Source organism: Oncorhynchus gorbuscha, linkage group LG02, assembly GCF_021184085.1.
Source record: "Oncorhynchus gorbuscha isolate QuinsamMale2020 ecotype Even-year linkage group LG02, OgorEven_v1.0, whole genome shotgun sequence".
In the NCBI taxonomy this organism is placed as follows: Eukaryota; Metazoa; Chordata; class Actinopteri; order Salmoniformes; family Salmonidae; genus Oncorhynchus; species Oncorhynchus gorbuscha.
The window spans coordinates 8,775,906-8,794,349 of NC_060174.1; the positions used below are offsets into that span (position 1 = coordinate 8,775,906).

General features: G+C 44.5%; 2 protein-coding genes across 5 annotated transcripts in view; one reads left to right on the forward strand and one right to left on the reverse strand.

The window, feature by feature from the left end:
- Positions 1 to 18,444, forward strand: part of LOC123996747 (neuromedin-U receptor 1-like) — a 708,675-nt gene that overhangs the window by 196,450 nt on the left and 493,781 nt on the right. The gene's annotated exons all lie outside the window — the stretch shown is intronic.
- LOC123996760 (type I phosphatidylinositol 4,5-bisphosphate 4-phosphatase-A-like) lies at positions 1,684 to 11,146 on the reverse strand. Of its 4 annotated transcripts, XR_006832040.1 has the most exons (10): positions 10,899 to 11,143; positions 9,878 to 9,995; positions 9,595 to 9,673; positions 9,379 to 9,485; positions 8,949 to 9,066; positions 7,462 to 7,514; positions 7,278 to 7,368; positions 2,578 to 2,730; positions 2,072 to 2,112; positions 1,684 to 1,938 (listed from the first exon to the last, which is right to left on the reverse strand). XR_006832040.1 is itself a non-coding variant. In XM_046300435.1 (8 exons), exons 1-8 carry the CDS (start codon positions 10,984 to 10,986, stop codon positions 2,587 to 2,589), a joined length of 798 nt encoding a protein of 265 aa, XP_046156391.1. In that variant the 5' UTR covers positions 10,987 to 11,141; the 3' UTR covers positions 2,514 to 2,586. The 4 variants fall into 4 exon arrangements, 2 of the variants coding, with proteins under 2 accessions (XP_046156391.1, XP_046156409.1); XR_006832041.1 differs by lacking the exons at positions 1,684 to 1,938; positions 2,072 to 2,112 and adding an exon at positions 2,441 to 2,483 and having other exon boundaries at positions 2,525 to 2,730; positions 10,899 to 11,141; XM_046300435.1 differs by lacking the exons at positions 1,684 to 1,938; positions 2,072 to 2,112 and having other exon boundaries at positions 2,514 to 2,730; positions 10,899 to 11,141.

Consider the following 18,444-nt stretch of genomic DNA (forward strand, 5'->3'; position numbering starts at 1 on the left):
AGTCCTCCCAGTCCAGTAGGGGACTATTAGTCCTCCCAGTCCAGTAGGGGACTATTAGTCCTCCCAGTCCAGTAGACAGTCCAGTAGGGGATCTAGTTTGATCTGGTTGGATCTAGTTTGATCTGGTTGGATCTAGTTTGATCTGGTTGGATATAGTTTGATCTAGTTTGATCTGGTTGGATATAGTTTGATCTGGTTGGATATAGTTTGATCTGGTTGGATATAGTTTGATCTGGTTGGATCTAGTTTGATCTGGTTTGATCTGGTTGGATCTAGTTTGATCTGGTTTGATCTGGTTTGATCTAGTTTGATCTGGTTTGATCTGGTTGGATCTAGTTTGATCTGGTTTGATCTGGTTGGATATAGTTTGATCTGGTTGGATCTAGTTTGATCTGGTTGGATCTGGTTGGATCTAGTTTGATCTGGTTGGATATAGTTTGATCTGGTTGGATCTAGTTTGATCTGGTTGGATATAGTTGGATATAGTTTGATCTGGTTGGATATAGTTTGATCTGGTTGGATCTAGTTTGATCTGGTTGGATCTAGTTTGATCTGGTTGGATCTAGTTTGATCTGGTTTGATCTGGTTGGATCTAGTTTGACTTGGTCATGTTAATGTTTGTTCTCACTGGTTCCTATAGTTTCACCCTCAGTGCATCTCTTGTTCCTCCCATCTGGTAGGGGACTAGTTTGTCCTCCCAGTCTAGTTTGATCTGGGGATCTAGTTGTCTAGTTTGACAGTCCAGTAGTTTGATCTAGTTTGATCTGGTTGGATCTAGTTTGATCTGGTTGGATCTAGTTTGATCTGGTTGGATATAGTTTGATCTGGTTGGATATAGTTTGATCTGGTTGGATATAGTTTGATCTGGTTGGATATAGTTTGATCTGGTTTGATCTGGTTGGATCTAGTTTGATCTGGTTTGATCTGGTTGGATCTAGTTTGATCTGGTTTGATCTGGTTGGATCTAGTTTGATCTGGTTTGATCTGGTTGGATCTAGTTTGATCTGGTTGGATCTAGTTGGATATAGTTGGATCTAGTTTGATCTGGTTGGATATAGTTTGATCTGGTTGGATCTAGTTTGATCTGGTTGGATCTAGTTTGATCTAGTTTGATCTAGTTTGATCTGGTTGGATCTAGTTTGATCTGGTTGGATCTGGTTTGATCTGGTTGGATCTAGTTTGATCTGGTTGGATCTAGTTTGATCTGGTTGGATCTAGTTTGATCTGGTTGGATATAGTTTGATCTAGTTTGATCTGGTTGGATCTAGTTTGATCTGGTTGGATCTAGTTTGATCTGGTTTGATCTGGTTGGATCTAGTTTGACTTGGTCATGTTAATGTTTGTTCTCACGCTCCTTCCTATACTCTCCCTCAGTGCATCTCTGTTCCTCTCCGTGTCAGGGGTTCCCTAATGTTTTAACTCTGGGGTCCCTCCTTCCAGCATTGGTTGGTTCTGATCTGGTTTGATCTGGTTGGACCCCTCCCCCATTTCTATGGGTATGGGCTCCTCCCTCCTCTATGTGATGTTCTGTATGGGCTCCTCTATGTGATGTTCTGTATGGGCTCCTTCTCTCCTCTATGTGATGTTCTGTATGGGCTCCTCTGTTGATGTTCTGTATGGGCTTCTCTATGTGATGTTCTGTATGGGCTCCTCTATGTGATGTTCTGTATGGGCTCCTCTCTCCCTCTATGTGATGTTCTGTATGGGCTCCTCTATGTGATGTTCTGTATGGGCTCCTCTCTCCTCTATGTGATGTTCTGTATGGGCTCCTCTCTCCTCTATGTGATGTTCTGTATGGGCTCCTCTATGTGATGTTCTGTATGGGCTCCTCGCTCCTCTATGTGATGTTCTGTATGGGCTCCTCTATGTGATGTTCTGTATGGGCTCCTCTCTCCTCTATGTGATGTTCTGTATGGGCTCCTCTCTCCTCTATGTGATGTTCTGTATGGGCTCCTCTCTCCTCTATGTGATGTTCTGTATGTGATGTTCTGTATGGGCTCCTCTCTCCTCTATGTGATGTTCTGTATGGGCTATGTGATGTTCTGTATGGGCTCTCTCTCCTCTATGTGATGTTCTGTATGGGCTCCTCTATGTGATGTTCTGTATGGGCTCCTCTATGTGATGTTCTGTATGGGCTCCTCTCTCCTCTATGTGATGTTCTGTATGGGCTCCTCTCTCCTCTATGTGATGTTCTGTATGGGCTCCTCTCTCCTCTATGTGATGTTCTGTATGGGCTCCTCTCTCCTCTATGTGATGTTCTGTATGGGCTCCTCTCTCCTCTATGTGATGTTCTGTATGGGCTCCTCTCTCCTCTATGTGATGTTCTGTATGGGCTCCTCTCTCCTCTATGTGATGTTCTGTATGGGCTCCTCTCTCCTCTATGTGATGTTCTGTATGGGCTCCTCTCTCCTCTATGTGATGTTCTGTATGGGCTCCTCTCTCTCCTCTATGTGATGTTCTGTATGGGCTCCTCTCTCCTCTATGTGATGTTCTGTATGTGATGTTCTGCTCCTCTCTCCTCTATGTGATGTTCTGTATGGGCTCCTCTCTCCTCTATGTGATGTTCTGTATGGGCTCCTCTCTCCTCTATGTGATGTTCTGTATGGGTTCGCTGATCTTCAGACAGCCCCAGTAGATCATTCTGCACATGCTCAGTACAGCCAGGAGAATCAGGAAGACCCAGGAGGCATAGATCCCTCTGTTGAGCAAGGCTGATTTACACGTTCCCACCTAGAGGGGGAAAAAAACAGAGAGGTTAGAGTACTAGACATAGTTCCATCTGGCTCCCATGTCCCCACCTAGATAGAGAAACAGAGAGGTTAGAGTACTAGGCATAGTTCCATCTGGCTTCCATGTCCCCACCTAGATAGAGAAACAGAGAGGTTAGAGTACTAGGCATAGTTCCATCTGGCTTCCATGTCCCCACCTAGATAGAGAAACAGAGAGGTTAGAGTACTAGGCATAGTTCCATCTGGCTCCCATGTCCCCACCTAGATAGAGAAACAGAGAGGTTAGAGTACTAGGCATAGTTCCATCTGGCTCCCATGTCCCCACCTAGATAGAGAAACAGAGAGGTTAGAGTACTAGGCATAGTTCCATCTGGCTCCCATGTCCCCACCTAGATAGAGAAACAGAGAGGTTAGAGTACTAGGCATAGTTCCATCTGGCTCCCATGTCCCCACCTAGATAGAGAAACAGAGAGGTTAGAGTACTAGGCATAGTTCCATCTGGCTCCCATGTCCCCACCTAGATAGAGAAACAGAGAGGTTAGAGTACTAGGCATAGTTCCATCTGGCTTCCATGTCCCCACCTAGATAGAGAAACAGAGAGGTTAGAGTACTAGGCATAGTTCCATCTGGCTTCCATGTCCCCACCTAGATAGAGAAACAGAGAGGTTAGAGTACTAGGCATAGTTCCATCTGGCTCCCATGTCCCCACCTAGATAGAGAAACAGAGAGGTTAGAGTACTAGGCATAGTTCCATCTGGCTCCCATGTCCCCACCTAGATAGAGAAACAGAGAGGTTAGAGTACTAGGCATAGTTCCATCTGGCTCCCATGTCCCCACCTAGATAGAGAAACAGAGAGGTTAGAGTACTAGGCATAGTTCCATCTGGCTCCCATGTCCCCACCTAGATAGAGAAACAGAGAGGTTAGAGTACTAGGCATAGTTCCATCTGGCTTCCATGTCCCCACCTAGAGGAGAAACAGAGAGGTTAGAGTACTAGGCATAGTTCCATCTGGCTTCCATGTCCCCACCTAGATAGAGAAACAGAGAGGTTAGAGTACTAGGCATAGTTCCATCTGGCTTCCATGTCCCCACCTAGATAGAGAAACAGAGAGGTTAGAGTACTAGGCATAGTTCCATCTGGCTCCCATGTCCCCACCTAGATAGAGAAACAGAGAGGTTAGAGTACTAGGCATAGTTCCATCTGGCTCCCATGTCCCCACCTAGATAGAGAAACAGAGAGGTTAGAGTACTAGGCATAGTTCCATCTGGCTCCCATGTCCCCACCTAGATAGAGAAACAGAGAGGTTAGAGTACTAGGCATAGTTCCATCTGGCTTCCATGTCCCCACCTAGAGGGAGAAACAGAGAGGTTAGAGTACTAGGCATAGTTCCATCTGGCTTCCATGTCCCCACCTAGATAGAGAAACAGAGAGGTTAGAGTACTAGGCATAGTTCCATCTGGCTCCCATGTCCCCACCTAGATAGAGAAACAGAGAGGTTAGAGTACTAGGCATAGTTCCATCTGGCTTCCATGTCCCCACCTAGATAGAGAAACAGAGAGGTTAGAGTACTAGGCATAGTTCCATCTGGCTCCCATGTCCCCACCTAGATAGAGAAACAGAGGTTAGAGTACTAGGCATAGTTCCATCTGGCTCCCATGTCCCCACCTAGATAGAGAAACAGAGAGGTTAGAGTACTAGGCATAGTTCCATCTGGCTCCCATGTCCCCACCTAGATAGAGAAACAGAGAGGTTAGAGTACTAGGCATAGTTCCATCTGGCTTCCATGTCCCCACCTAGATAGAGAAACAGAGAGGTTAGAGTACTAGGCATAGTTCCATCTGGCTTCCATGTCCCCACCTAGATAGAGAAACAGAGAGGTTAGAGTACTAGGCATAGTTCCATCTGGCTCCCATGTCCCCACCTAGATAGAGAAACAGAGAGGTTAGAGTACTAGGCATAGTTCCATCTGGCTTCCATGTCCCCACCTAGAGGGAGAAACAGAGAGGTTAGAGTACTAGGCATAGTTCCATCTGGCTTCCATGTCCCCACCTAGATAGAGAAACAGAGAGGTTAGAGTACTAGGCATAGTTCCATCTGGCTTCCATGTCCCCACCTAGATAGAGAAACAGAGAGGTTAGAGTACTAGGCATAGTTCCATCTGGCTTCAATGTCCCCACCTAGATAGAGAAACAGAGAGGTTAGAGTACTAGGCATAGTTCCATCTGGCTTCCATGTCCCCACCTAGATAGAGAAACAGAGAGGTTAGAGTACTAGGCATAGTTCCATCTGGCTTCCATGTCCCCACCTAGATAGAGAAACAGAGAGGTTAGAGTACTAGGCATAGTTCCATCTGGCTTCCATGTCCCCACCTAGATAGAGAAACAGAGAGGTTAGAGTACTAGGCATAGTTCCATCTGGCTTCCATGTCCCCACCTAGATAGAGAAACAGAGAGGTTAGAGTACTAGGCATAGTTCCATCTGGCTTCCATGTCCCCACCTAGATAGAGAAACAGAGAGGTTAGAGTACTAGGCATAGTTCCATCTGGCTTCCATGTCCCCACCTAGATAGAGAAACAGAGAGGTTAGAGTACTAGGCATAGTTCCATCTGGCTTCCATGTCCCCACCTAGAGGGAGAAACAGAGAGGTTAGAGTACTAGGCATAGTTCCATCTGGCTTCCATGTCCCCACCTAGATAGAGAAACAGAGAGGTTAGAGTACTAGGCATAGTTCCATCTGGCTTCCATGTCCCCACCTAGATAGAGAAACAGAGAGGTTAGAGTACTAGGCATAGTTCCATCTGGCTTCCATGTCCCCACCTAGATAGAGAAACAGAGAGGTTAGAGTACTAGGCATAGTTCCATCTGGCTCCCATGTCCCCACCTAGATAGAGAAACAGAGAGGTTAGAGTACTAGGCATAGTTCCATCTGGCTTCCATGTCCCCACCTAGATAGAGAAACAGAGAGGTTAGAGTACTAGGCATAGTTCCATCTGGCTTCCATGTCCCCACCTAGATAGAGAAACAGAGAGGTTAGAGTACTAGGCATAGTTCCATCTGGCTTCCATGTCCCCACCTAGATAGAGAAACAGAGAGGTTAGAGTACTAGGCATAGTTCCATCTGGCTTCCATGTCCCCACCTAGATAGAGAAACAGAGAGGTTAGAGTACTAGGCATAGTTCCATCTGGCTTCCATGTCCCCACCTAGATAGAGAAACAGAGAGGTTAGAGTACTAGGCATAGTTCCATCTGGCTTCCATGTCCCCACCTAGATAGAGAAACAGAGAGGTTAGAGTACTAGGCATAGTTCCATCTGGCTTCCATGTCCCCACCTAGATAGAGAAACAGAGAGGTTAGAGTACTAGGCATAGTTCCATCTGGCTTCCATGTCCCCACCTAGATAGAGAAACAGAGAGGTTAGAGTACTAGGCATAGTTCCATCTGGCTTCCATGTCCCCACCTAGATAGAGAAACAGAGAGGTTAGAGTACTAGGCATAGTTCCATCTGGCTTCCATGTCCCCACCTAGATAGAGAAACAGAGAGGTTAGAGTACTAGGCATAGTTCCATCTGGCTCCATGTCCCCACCTAGATAGAGAAACAGAGAGGTTAGAGTACTAGGCATAGTTCCATCTGGCTTCCATGTCCCCACCTAGATAGAGAAACAGAGAGGTTAGAGTACTAGGCATAGTTCCATCTGGCTCCCATGTCCCCACCTAGATAGAGAAACAGAGAGGTTAGAGTACTAGGCATAGTTCCATCTGGCTCCCATGTCCCCACCTAGATAGAGAAACAGAGAGGTTAGAGTACTAGGCATAGTTCCATCTGGCTCCCATGTCCCCACCTAGAGGGAGAAACAGAGAGGTTAGAGTACTAGGCATAGTTCCATCTGGCTCCCATGTCCCCACCTAGATAGAGAAACAGAGAGGTTAGAGTACTAGGCATAGTTCCATCTGGCTTCCATGTCCCCACCTAGATAGAGAAACAGAGAGGTTAGAGTACTAGGCATAGTTCCATCTGGCTTCCATGTCCCCACCTAGATAGAGAAACAGAGAGGTTAGAGTACTAGGCATAGTTCCATCTGGCTTCCATGTCCCCACCTAGAGGGAGAAACAGAGAGGTTAGAGTACTAGGCATAGTTCCATCTGGCTTCCATGTCCCCACCTAGATAGAGAAACAGAGAGGTTAGAGTACTAGGCATAGTTCCATCTGGCTTCCATGTCCCCACCTAGATAGAGAAACAGAGAGGTTAGAGTACTAGGCATAGTTCCATCTGGCTCCCATGTCCCCACCTAGATAGAGAAACAGAGAGGTTAGAGTACTAGGCATAGTTCCATCTGGCTCCCATGTCCCCACCTAGATAGAGAAACAGAGAGGTTAGAGTACTAGGCATAGTTCCATCTGGCTTCCATGTCCCCACCTAGATAGAGAAACAGAGAGGTTAGAGTACTAGGCATAGTTCCATCTGGCTCCCATGTCCCCACCCACAGATGCTTACACACACACACACACACTTGTGACTGAAATAGTATCTCCAGAAACTAAACTCACCACTAGTCCTGCCGTGCCGCCAGAGAAAACCAAGAACAACAGGAAACACCACAAGCCCCGCCTCCTGGGGTACCGCCGACCAACAGAAGAGCTGCAACAGAGATAAAACAGGAAGTCAGTACAGGAACAGAGTTGATGATTGATAATAAGGAATAAGCTGATGTGAGATGGTATATAGACTCACACTTTTCTGCAGTGGGGGCATCTGGCTAACGTTCGGTCTGAGAAATCAGTCCACTGACAACACACACAGTACACTACTGTTAGTTTACACTACTACCCCCCCAGACACGGGTCACTACTGTTAGTTTACACTACTACCCCCCAGACACGGGTTACTACTGTTAGTTTACACTACTACCCCCCAGACACGAGTTACTACTGTTAGTTTACACTACTACCCCCAGACACCTACCAGGAATGTGTTACTACTGTTAGTTTACACTACTACCCCCCCCCCCCCAGACATCCTACCAGGAATGTTTACTACTGTTAGTTTACACTACTACCCCCAGACACGATCCTACCAGGAATGTGTTACTACTGTTAGTTTACACTACTACCCCCAGACACCTAGTACACTACTGTTAGTTTACACTACTACCCCCAGACACGGGTTACTCTGTTAGTTTACTACTACAGAATGTGTTACTACTGTTAGTTTACACTACTACCCCCAGACACCAGGAATGTTACTACTGTTAGTTTACACTACTACCCCCAGACACGGGTTACTACTGTTATTTACCTACCCCCAGAATGTGTTACTACTGTTAGTTTACACTACTACCCCCCCAGACACGATCCTACCAGGAATGTGTTACTACTGTTAGTTTACACTACTACCCCCCCCCAGACACGATCCTACCAGGAATGTGTTACTACTGTTAGTTTACACTACTACCCCCCAGACACGATCCTACCAGGAATGTGTTACTACTGTTAGTTTACACTACTACCCCCCCAGACACGATCCTACCAGGAATGTGTTACTACTGTTAGTTTACACTACTACCCCCAGACACGATCCTACCAGGAATGTGTTACTACTGTTAGTTTACACTACTACCCCCCCCAGACACGATCCTACCAGGAATGTGTTACTACTGTTAGTTTACACTACTACCCCCCCAGACACGATCCTACCAGGAATGTGTTACTACTGTTAGTTTACACTACTACCCCCAGACACGATCCTACCAGGAATGTGTTACTACTGTTAGTTTACACTACTACCCCCCCAGACACGATCCTACCAGGAATGTGTTACTACTGTTAGTTTACACTACTACCCCCCCAGACACGATCCTACCAGGAATGTGTTACTACTGTTAGTTTACACTACTACCCCCCCCCCCAGACACGATCCTACCAGGAATGTGTTACTACTGTTAGTTTACACTACTACCCCCCAGACACGATCCTACCAGGAATGTGTTACTACTGTTAGTTTACACTACTACCCCCCCCCCCCCCCAGACACGATCCTACCAGGAATGTGTTACTACTGTTAGTTTACACTACTACCCCCAGACACGATCCTACCAGGAATGTGTTACTACTGTTAGTTTACACTACTACCCCCCCCCCCCCAGACACGATCCTACCAGGAATGTGTTACTACTGTTAGTTTACACTACTACCCCCCCCTTCCCTCAGACACAATCCTACCAGGAATGTGTTTCTGCAGTGTCCACAGACCACTCTGACCCCAGCGAGTTGTTGAGGTCCTGGACTGCCTGAACCGGACCCTGCAGCAGGCACCAGACCCAAGTTCATGACACGCTTACTGGAACACAGGCGACACACACACACACACACACACACACACACACACACACACACACACACACACACACACACACACACGATCAGTTACAATCCTTAACCCCTGACACACCAAACAGAATGGACTCTAGCCTAGATCCTTCTAATCTTCTCCCTCTCCCATTCTCCCTACCAAACATGGTCCTTTCTCTCTCTCTAGCCCGTCACCTTCAACTTCCTCTCCCTCTACCTGTCTATATGTCCCCTCTCCCTCTACCTGTCTATATGTCCCCTCTCCCTCTACCTGTCTATATGTCCCATATCTCCATCTCACCAGTAAAGTCGGGGACAGGCGATCCTCTGGGAGGTGACTTTACAGATGAGGAGACAGTTACAGGGGCAGCGGACATACTTCTTCCCTGCTGGAGCATTCTTTATAGGCTGGAGAGAGACGATGATAAGAGTTAGTTCTGATAACTAATTCATAGTATCCTTCCATCAGTCTCCAGTGTGTTGTAAGTAGATAGAACTGTGTCTGCATTCTGCTCACCGTAGCCTCATTGCAGATGACACACTTGACTACGTGTTGGTGTGTCTTTCCCTCCACGTTGATGGCACTCTGACACACCCTGTAATACAAAATATACAACACAACTTTATTGTCCAAAATGTTACAACAGATTTTTCCTTCTGCTAAATGTTTAACCCTGTTTATCTAGTCCCCGGCCAGGGATTCAAAAGGGCAACATTGCAGCTACAAGTTCATCTGCTTAGCTGCTGAGGTAGGATGTATAGAGTGAAAGAGTGTGTGTGTGTGTTGCTGGGTTACCTACCTGCAACTGATAATGGGGGAGCTGCCAATGTCTGGGCTGCCCAGGGGAGAGTAGGGAGGCGGGGCTTCACCGAACAGGACTGGAGGGGGGGCACTGGGCCTGAGGAATGGAGGGAAACCTGGGGCAGAGGACGGGAGGAGAGAGAGGTGGGTAATATATATATTTATTTTTGGGTGGGTGAAGGAGAAGGGAATACGGGAAGAAAGGCAGAGAGGGTATGGGGGTTGAGAGATAGAATGACAGGAAATACATTATTTTGTTTTTAAGAGGAATGATTCGTTCACACAAAAGCTTTCACTTCTGAATTCACATGACTGTCTAGAAATAGAATATGGAAGTGAAATCAGTTGTTATTGCTGGATAGATACCCTCTTCTACTATCTAGTTACTATTCAGCCAGCTAATAGCTACGGGGAAAGAAAACCTGTAAATAGCCAAGTTGTTAAAAAACTAGCTAGCTAGAGAGCTTATAGTGCCACCAGCTAAGCTAGCTAGTTGACCTTAGTTAGCTATTGTTGTTAGCTGGGTAGTTAGCTACTGTTGTTAGCTAGGTAGTTAGCTACTGTTGTTAGCTAGGTAGTTAGCTACTGTTGTTAGCTAGGTAGTTAGCTAGGTAGTTAGCTACTGTTGTTAGCTAGGTAGTTAGCTACTGTTGTTAGCTAGGTAGTTAGCTATTGTTGTTAGCTAGGTAGTTAGCTACTGTTGTTAGCTAGGTAGTTAGCTAGGTAGTTAGCTACTGTTGTTAGCTAGGGAGTTAGCTACTGTTGTTAGCTAGGGAGTTAGCTACTGTTGTTAGCTAGGGAGTTAGCTATTGTTGTTAGCTAGGTAGTTAGCTAGGTGGTTAGCTACTGTAGTTAGCTACTGTTGTTAGCTAGGTAGTTAGCTACTGTTGTTACCTAGGGAAGTTAGCTACTGTTGTTACCTAGGTAGTTAGCTATTGTTGTTAGCTAGGTAGTTAGCTATTGTTGTTAGCTAGGTAGCTATAGTAACATAGCCACTGCCAGCTGTTATAGTTACTCACTCTGTGGCCTCGGGGGAAAGCCATACGAGGCACCATTCGTCCCGTCGTGCTGGTCCGAAAGCAACGGGCTACGCTCTCCATCCGCCATAGAGTAGCTAGTGGGAACCAGCGCAGGCTGTAGCGGGGTGTCGAGTGCCCAAACTGGGGTAGTGTGTATGACCGGGACGGCTAGCTGTAGTATTCACATGATCACGGAAACCAGGAAGCCCAACAAACCAACAACACTCTGTCACATGACTCGTTAGTCGTTATGCAAGTGATGGACGTGATGTTCAACCAATTGTCGTCCTCAATATAAATCGGGAAGCCGGAAGTCGTCTAGTGATTGGTTCGTCGTTGTTGTTGTTGCCACACCCACGCATCATACGCCCACTTATTTTACAGCTCAATGGACAACCACGGTTTCTTCACCGGAGCGCAACAACGCGAGACTTCAGGGAACGCTTGAGGAACAGACCAGGTCGTTTTTTAATATATTATATATATATATATATAATATAATATATATATATATCTATAATATATATATATATATCTATATACATCTATATATAATATAATATATATCTATATATAATATAATATATATCTATATATAATATATATCTATAATACATATCTATAATACATATATATATAATATAATATATATAATATATATATATAATATATATATATATATATAATATATATATATAATATATTAAAAAACGACCTGGTCTGTTTCTCAAGCGTTCCCTGAAGTCTATAATATATCATATATTATATATATATTTATATATATAATAAATCTTCCTTATTGCTTTGTGTAATCTCTCTGGCTGTTCTGTTTTTTGTGTTTTGCGTGTTACTGTTTTTTATTTTTATTTTTTTGTAAACAGTAACATGCAAAACACAAAAAAAAACAGAACAGCCAGAGAGATTACACAAAGCAATAAGGAAGAGAAAAAAAAATCAAAATAAAACATTTCAAATCCACATTATATCAATTGAAATACAGGCATGTAGCGAATACATTTGGTTGACATTTTGTTTTGTTAAACGTTTTAATGACTCAAAATAGTTTTCCAAATCAGATGTAATAAATACATTTTGATTTGTGTATGAAAAATAATTCCTAATAAAATAAAGAGATGTATGACATACTCACTCACATTGTGGAATCAGTGTAGTAAAATAATTTGTGAAACTTAGATATTTCAATGGTTGTCTGCATTTTGTTGCCAAGATAAAGTTTGACATCCAGAACACTTCACTATATAAACAATGACAGAATAAGTGTTCAATAGATTCAGTTTCTAGTTCACAGAAACTGCATTCATTGGTTAGAAATCAATTAGAAATCAAATCAAATTTTATTCGGCACATCCGCCGAATACAACAGGTGTAGTAGACCTTACAGTGAAATGCTGAATACAACAGGTGTAGTAGACCTTACAGTGAAATGCTGAATACAACAGGTGTAGTAGACCTTACAGTGAAATGCTGAATACAACAGGTGTAGTAGACCTTACAGTGAAATGCTGAATACAACAGGTGTAGTAGACCTTACAGTGAAATGCTGAATACAACAGGTGTAGTAGACCTCACAGTGAAATGCTGAATACAACAGGTGTAGTAGACCTCACAGTGAAATGCTGAATACAACAGGTGTAGTAGACCTTACAGTGAAATGCTGAATACAACAGGTGTAGTAGACCTTACAGTGAAATGCTGAATACAACAGGTGTAGTAGACCTTACAGTGAAATGCTGAATACAACAGGTGTAGTAGACCTCACAGTGAAATGCTGAATACAACAGGTGTAGTAGACCTCACAGTGAAATGCTGAATACAACAGGTGTAGTAGACCTCACAGTGAAATGCTGAATACAACAGGTGTAGTAGACCTCACAGTGAAATGCTGAATACAACAGGTGTAGTAGACCTCACAGTGAAATGCTGAATACAACAGGTGTAGTAGACCTTACAGTGAAATGCTGAATACAACAGGTGTAGTAGACCTTACAGTGAAATGCTGAATACAACAGGTGCAGTAGACCTTACAGTGAAATGCTTACTTACGAGCCCCTAACCAACAATGCAGTTTACAATAATAATAATAATAATAATATATGCCATTTAGCATACAGATAAGAATAAGAGATAAAAGTAACAAGTAATTAAAGAGCAGCAGTAAAATAACAATAGAGACTATATACAAGGGGTACCGGTACAGAGTCAATGTGCAGAGGCATCGGTTATTTGTGGTAGTATGTACATGTAGGTAGAGATAAAGTGACTATGCATAGATGACAACAGAGAGTAGCAGTGGTGTGGAGAGGGGAGGGGAGGGGGGTGCACTGTAAATAGTCTGGGTAGCCATTTGATTAGATGTTCAGGAGTCCTATGACTTGGGGTTAGAAGCTGTTTAGAAGCCTCTTGGACCTAGACTTGGCACTCTGGTACCGGTTGCCATGCGGTAGCAGAGAGAACAGGTGACTGGAGTCTTGGACCATTTTACATTTACATTACATTTAAGTCATTTAGCAGACACTCTTATCCAGAGCCACTTACAAATTGGTGCATTCACCTTATGACATCCAGTGGAACAGCCACTTTACAATAGTGCATCTAAATCTTAAAGGAGGGGGGGGGGGTGAGAAGGATTACTTTATCCTATCCTAGGTATTCCTTAAAGAGGTGGGAGGGCCTTCCTCTTTAGGGCCTTCCTCTGACACCACTTGGTATAGAGGTCCTGGATGGCAGGAAGCCTGGCCCGGGGATGTACTGGGCCATTCGCATTACCCTCTGTAGTGCCTTGCGGTTGGAGGCAAAGCAGTTGACATACCAGGCAGTGATGCAACTGGTTAGGATGCTCTTTATGGTGCAGCTGTAGAACCTTTTGAGGATCTCAGGACCCATGCCAAATCTTTTCAGTCTCCTGAGGGGGAATAGGCTTTGTCGTGCCCTCTTCACGACTGTCTTGGGGTGTTTGGACAATGTTAGTTTGTTGGTGATGTGGACACCAAGGAACTTGAAGCTCTCAACCTGCTCCACTACAGTCCCGTTGATGAGAATGGGGGTGTGCTCGGTCCTCCTTTTCCTGTAGTCCACAATCATCATCTCCTCCAGTACATCCCGGGGCCAGGCTTCCAGCCGTCCTGGACCTCTATACCATCTCCTCTGTCCTGATCACATTGAGGGAGAGGTTGTTGTCCTGGCACCACACGGCCAGGTCTCTGACCTCCTCCCTATAGGCTGTCTCGTCGTTGTCGGTGAAGAGGCCTACCGCTGTTGTGTCATCGGCATATTAATGATGGTGTTGGAGTCGTGCCTGGCCGTACAGTCATGAGTGAACAGGGAGTTCAGGAGGGGACTGAGCACGCACCCCTGAGGGGCCCCCGTGTTGAGGATCAGCATGGCAGATGTGTTGTTACCTACCCTCACCACATGGGGGCGGCCTGTCAGGAAGTCCAGGATCCAGTTGCAGAGGGAGGTGTTTAGTCCCAGGGTCCTTAGCTTAGTGATGAGCTTTGAGGGCACTATGGTGTTGAACGCTGAGCTGTAGTCAATGAATAGCATTCTCAAGTACCTGTTCCTTTTGTCCAGGTGGGAAAGGGCACTGTGGAGTGCAATAGAGATTGCATCATCTGTGGATCTGTTGGGGCGGTATGCAAATTGGAGTGGGTCTAGGGTTTCTGGGATGATGGTGTTGATGTGAGCCATGACCAGCCTTTCAAAGCACTTCATGGCTACAGACGTGAGTGCTACGGGTCTGTAGTCATTTAGGCAGGTTACCTTAGTGTTCTTGGGCACAGCGACTATGGTGGTCTGCTTGAAACATGTTGGTATTACAGACTCAGACAGGGAGAGGTTGAAAATGTCAGTGAAGACACTTGCCAGTTAGTCAGCGAATGCTCGCAGTACACGCCCTGGTAATCCGTCTGGCCCTGCGGCTTTGTGAATGTTAACCTGTTTAAAGGTCTTACATCAGCTGCGGAGAGCGTGATCACACAGTCTTCCGGAACAGCTGGTGCTCTCATGCATGTATCAGTGTTGCTTGCCTCTAAACTATTACAGGGATATAATCTATGGATAATCTTAAATCTTACTTTATTATTCACCGTACATTTGAAGCCTTCTGAACACTAAACAAGAATGGTGTTCATGGGAGGATACCACAGAAGAAGCCACTGCTGCCTGAAAAAAAACATTGCTGCACGTCTGAAGTTTGCAAAAGAGCATCTGGATGTTCCACAGCTCTACTGGCAAACTATTCTGTGGACAGATGAAACTAAAGTTGAGTTGTTTGGAAGGAACACACAACACTATGTGTGGAGAACAAAAGGCACAGCACACCAACATCAAAACCTCATCCCAACTGTAAATTCTGGTGGAGGGAGCATCATGGTTTGGGACTGCTTTGCTGCCTCAGGGCCTGGACAGCTTGCTATCATCAGTTTATCAAGACATTTTGCAGGAGAACGTAAGGCTATCTGTCCGCCAATTGAAGCTCAACAGAAGTTGAGTGATGCAACAGGACAACAAACGCAAAAGACCAAAGTAAAATCAACAAAATAATGGCTTGAACAGAAGAAAATGTGCCTTAAGAATTCAGGAAGAACTTCAGGAAGTGGTTGGTGGGAGTCATTGCAGCTAAAGGTGGACTGATCAACTACAGGAAGTGGTTGGTGGGAGTCATTGCAGCTAAAGGTGGACTGATCAACTACAGGAAGTGGTTGGTGGGAGTCATTGCAGCTAAAGGTGGACTGATCAACTACAGGAAGTGGTTGGTGGGAGGAAAAGGTGGCATAACCAGTTACTGAGTGTAAACGGGGAAATTACTTTTTCACCCAGGGGCATTTGGCTGTTGCATAACTTTGTTCATTAAATAATTATGTTATTGTTGTGTTATTTGTTCATTCAGGTTCCCTTTATCTAATATTAGGATTTGATTGAAGATTTGACAACATTCAGTATCAGAAATATGTAAAAATAGAGAGCTCTGTACATCTGCTTTTGTAAACCAAGTTGACCCTGATGGTACATTTTTTTTGGGGGGAGCAAGTGCTGGCAACAACATTGAGTGGAGGTTTGGAAGAGTGTTCATTCAACAGGTAGGTAAATTATAGTCTCCAAAACTTTAAATCTCAGACACCCAGCGCATCTGTCCACAAGCGATTACAACCTGGTGCCCGTTATTACTGAATCGGATGCAGCTGAGAACAAACTAAACCTTTAAAAAAAGTGTGAATTTCGTGAAACCATGCTTGTTACAAATGGGCAAGTTAAGAAGCATTTGCTGTTCCACCTCTAATTAAAAACTGCAATTACCACCAGTTACATGTTATTACCGGTAAAAAAGATTAAATTTAAAAAAAGTTTAGTTGTTACAATTAACTACAATACTTGTGTATTGGACCCCTTAAAGGACCCCTTAAAATGAAGTGTTACTCAAAATCGGGTAACTAAGAAACTGGCTGTAAAGATCCTTGAATAGTTCTGTCTGGCGGCGTTGCTACTTAACGCAGATCCAAGGTCAGTTTTGAGAGCCACCGGCGTCATTAGCGATGGGGTTACAGCTGGACGTTTGACTGATCTTGGAACTGTGACGGGAAGCCTATCCCCAACCAACCTCTTTTAAAAAAAATCAAATGACTATCGTATTGGTTGATTAAAATCAGGACTTTATTAATATAATGAGTAATCAAGTAATGTCACGAGTTCATTCACACAAGAAAACGTCAACTCTACAGAGCGCCGTTGGCTACAATGACTTCCGGACACGAAGGGTCCGTCCTCACTACTCTGTACGACCGGGGTCAGGCAACTCTGTCCCTGTAGAGCTGCAGGTACTGCAGGTATTATATTCCAACTACTCTGTACGACCGGGGTCAGGCAACTCTGTCCCTGTAGAGCTGCAGGTACTGCAGGTATTATATTCCAACTACTCTGTACGACCGGGGTCAGGCAACTCTGTCCCTGTAGAGCTGCAGGTACTGCAGGTATTATATTCCAACTACTCTGTACGACCGGGGTCAGGCAACTCTGTCCCTGAGCTGCAGAGCTGCAGGTACTGTCCCTGGTAGGTTATTATTTCCAACTACTCTGTACGACCGGGGTCAGGCAACTCTGTCCCTGTAGAGCTGCAGGTACTGCAGGTATTATATTCCAACTACTCTGTACGACCGGGGTCAGGCAACTCTGTCCCTGTAGAGCTGCAGGTACTGCAGGTATTATATTCCACCTAGGCACCACACCTGATCAACTGAGCTAATTGATCAGTTTGGTGATTGTCTAAATTCTACACACCTGGTCGTACAGGTCCATTAAAACACGAAATGGCTGAGGCACTCCGGGACCAGGCTTTTCCTACCGGATGTAGATCAAATCTCTAAATGCAAAAAAAAACAAACATGTTTTATCCCTTTTTTTTAGGAAAATATAAAATATATAATTTCACATACTCCTCACACAAAATAAATACCAGATTTAAAATATTTTACTTCCACATAATGCAGTAGTCCCCAGCAGCATTTAGAAAACACACACAGTTGTAGTTCACAGTCAGAGATACACACAATACGGCCAAAATGGCATCCCATTCCCTTTAAAAGTAGTGCACTAAATTGGGAATAAGAGTGCCATTTGGGACAGATACACAGTAAAATATCGATATATTAATAAATGTAAACGTCATCATGAAACACGATTCCTCCTCTGTACACATATACACATTCCACTCCGCTGTCAACAAAACTAAATCAAGATTTTAAAAAAACGAGTCGGTATCCCTGACGGCTCTGGTCTAAAGTAGTGCACTATATAGGAATAGGGCTCCGGTCTATAGTAGTACCAATATATAGGGAATAGGGCTCCGGTCTATAGTAGTGCACTATATAGGGAATAGGGCTCTGGTCTATAGTAGTACCACTATATAGGGAATAGGGCTCTGGTCTATAGTAGTGCACTATATAGGGAATAGGGCTCCGGTCTATAGTAGTACCACTATATAGGGAATAGGGCTCCGGTCTATAGTAGTGCACTATATAGGGAATAGGGCTCTGGTCTATAGTAGTACCACTATATAGGGAATAGGGCTCTGGTCTAAAGTAGTGCACTAAATAGGGAATAGGGCTCTGGTCTAAAGTAGTGCACTATATAGGGACTAGGGGCTCTGGTATAAAGTAGTGCACTAAATAGGGAATAGGGCCCTGGTCTATAGTAGTGCACTATATAGGGAATAGGTCTCTGGTCTAAAGTAGTGCACTATATAGGGAATAGGGCTCCGGTCTATAGTAGTACCACTATATAGGGAATAGGGCTCCGGTCTATAGTAGTGCACTATATAGGGAATAGGGCTCTGGTCTATAGTAGTACCACTATATAGGGAATAGGGCTCTGGTCTAAAGTAGTGCACTAAATAGGGAATAGGGCTCTGGTCTAAAGTAGTGCACTATATAGGGACTAGGGGCTCTGGTATAAAGTAGTGCACTAAATAGGGAATAGGGCTCTGGTCTAAAGTAGTGCACTATATAGGGAATAGGGGCTCTGGTCTAAAGTA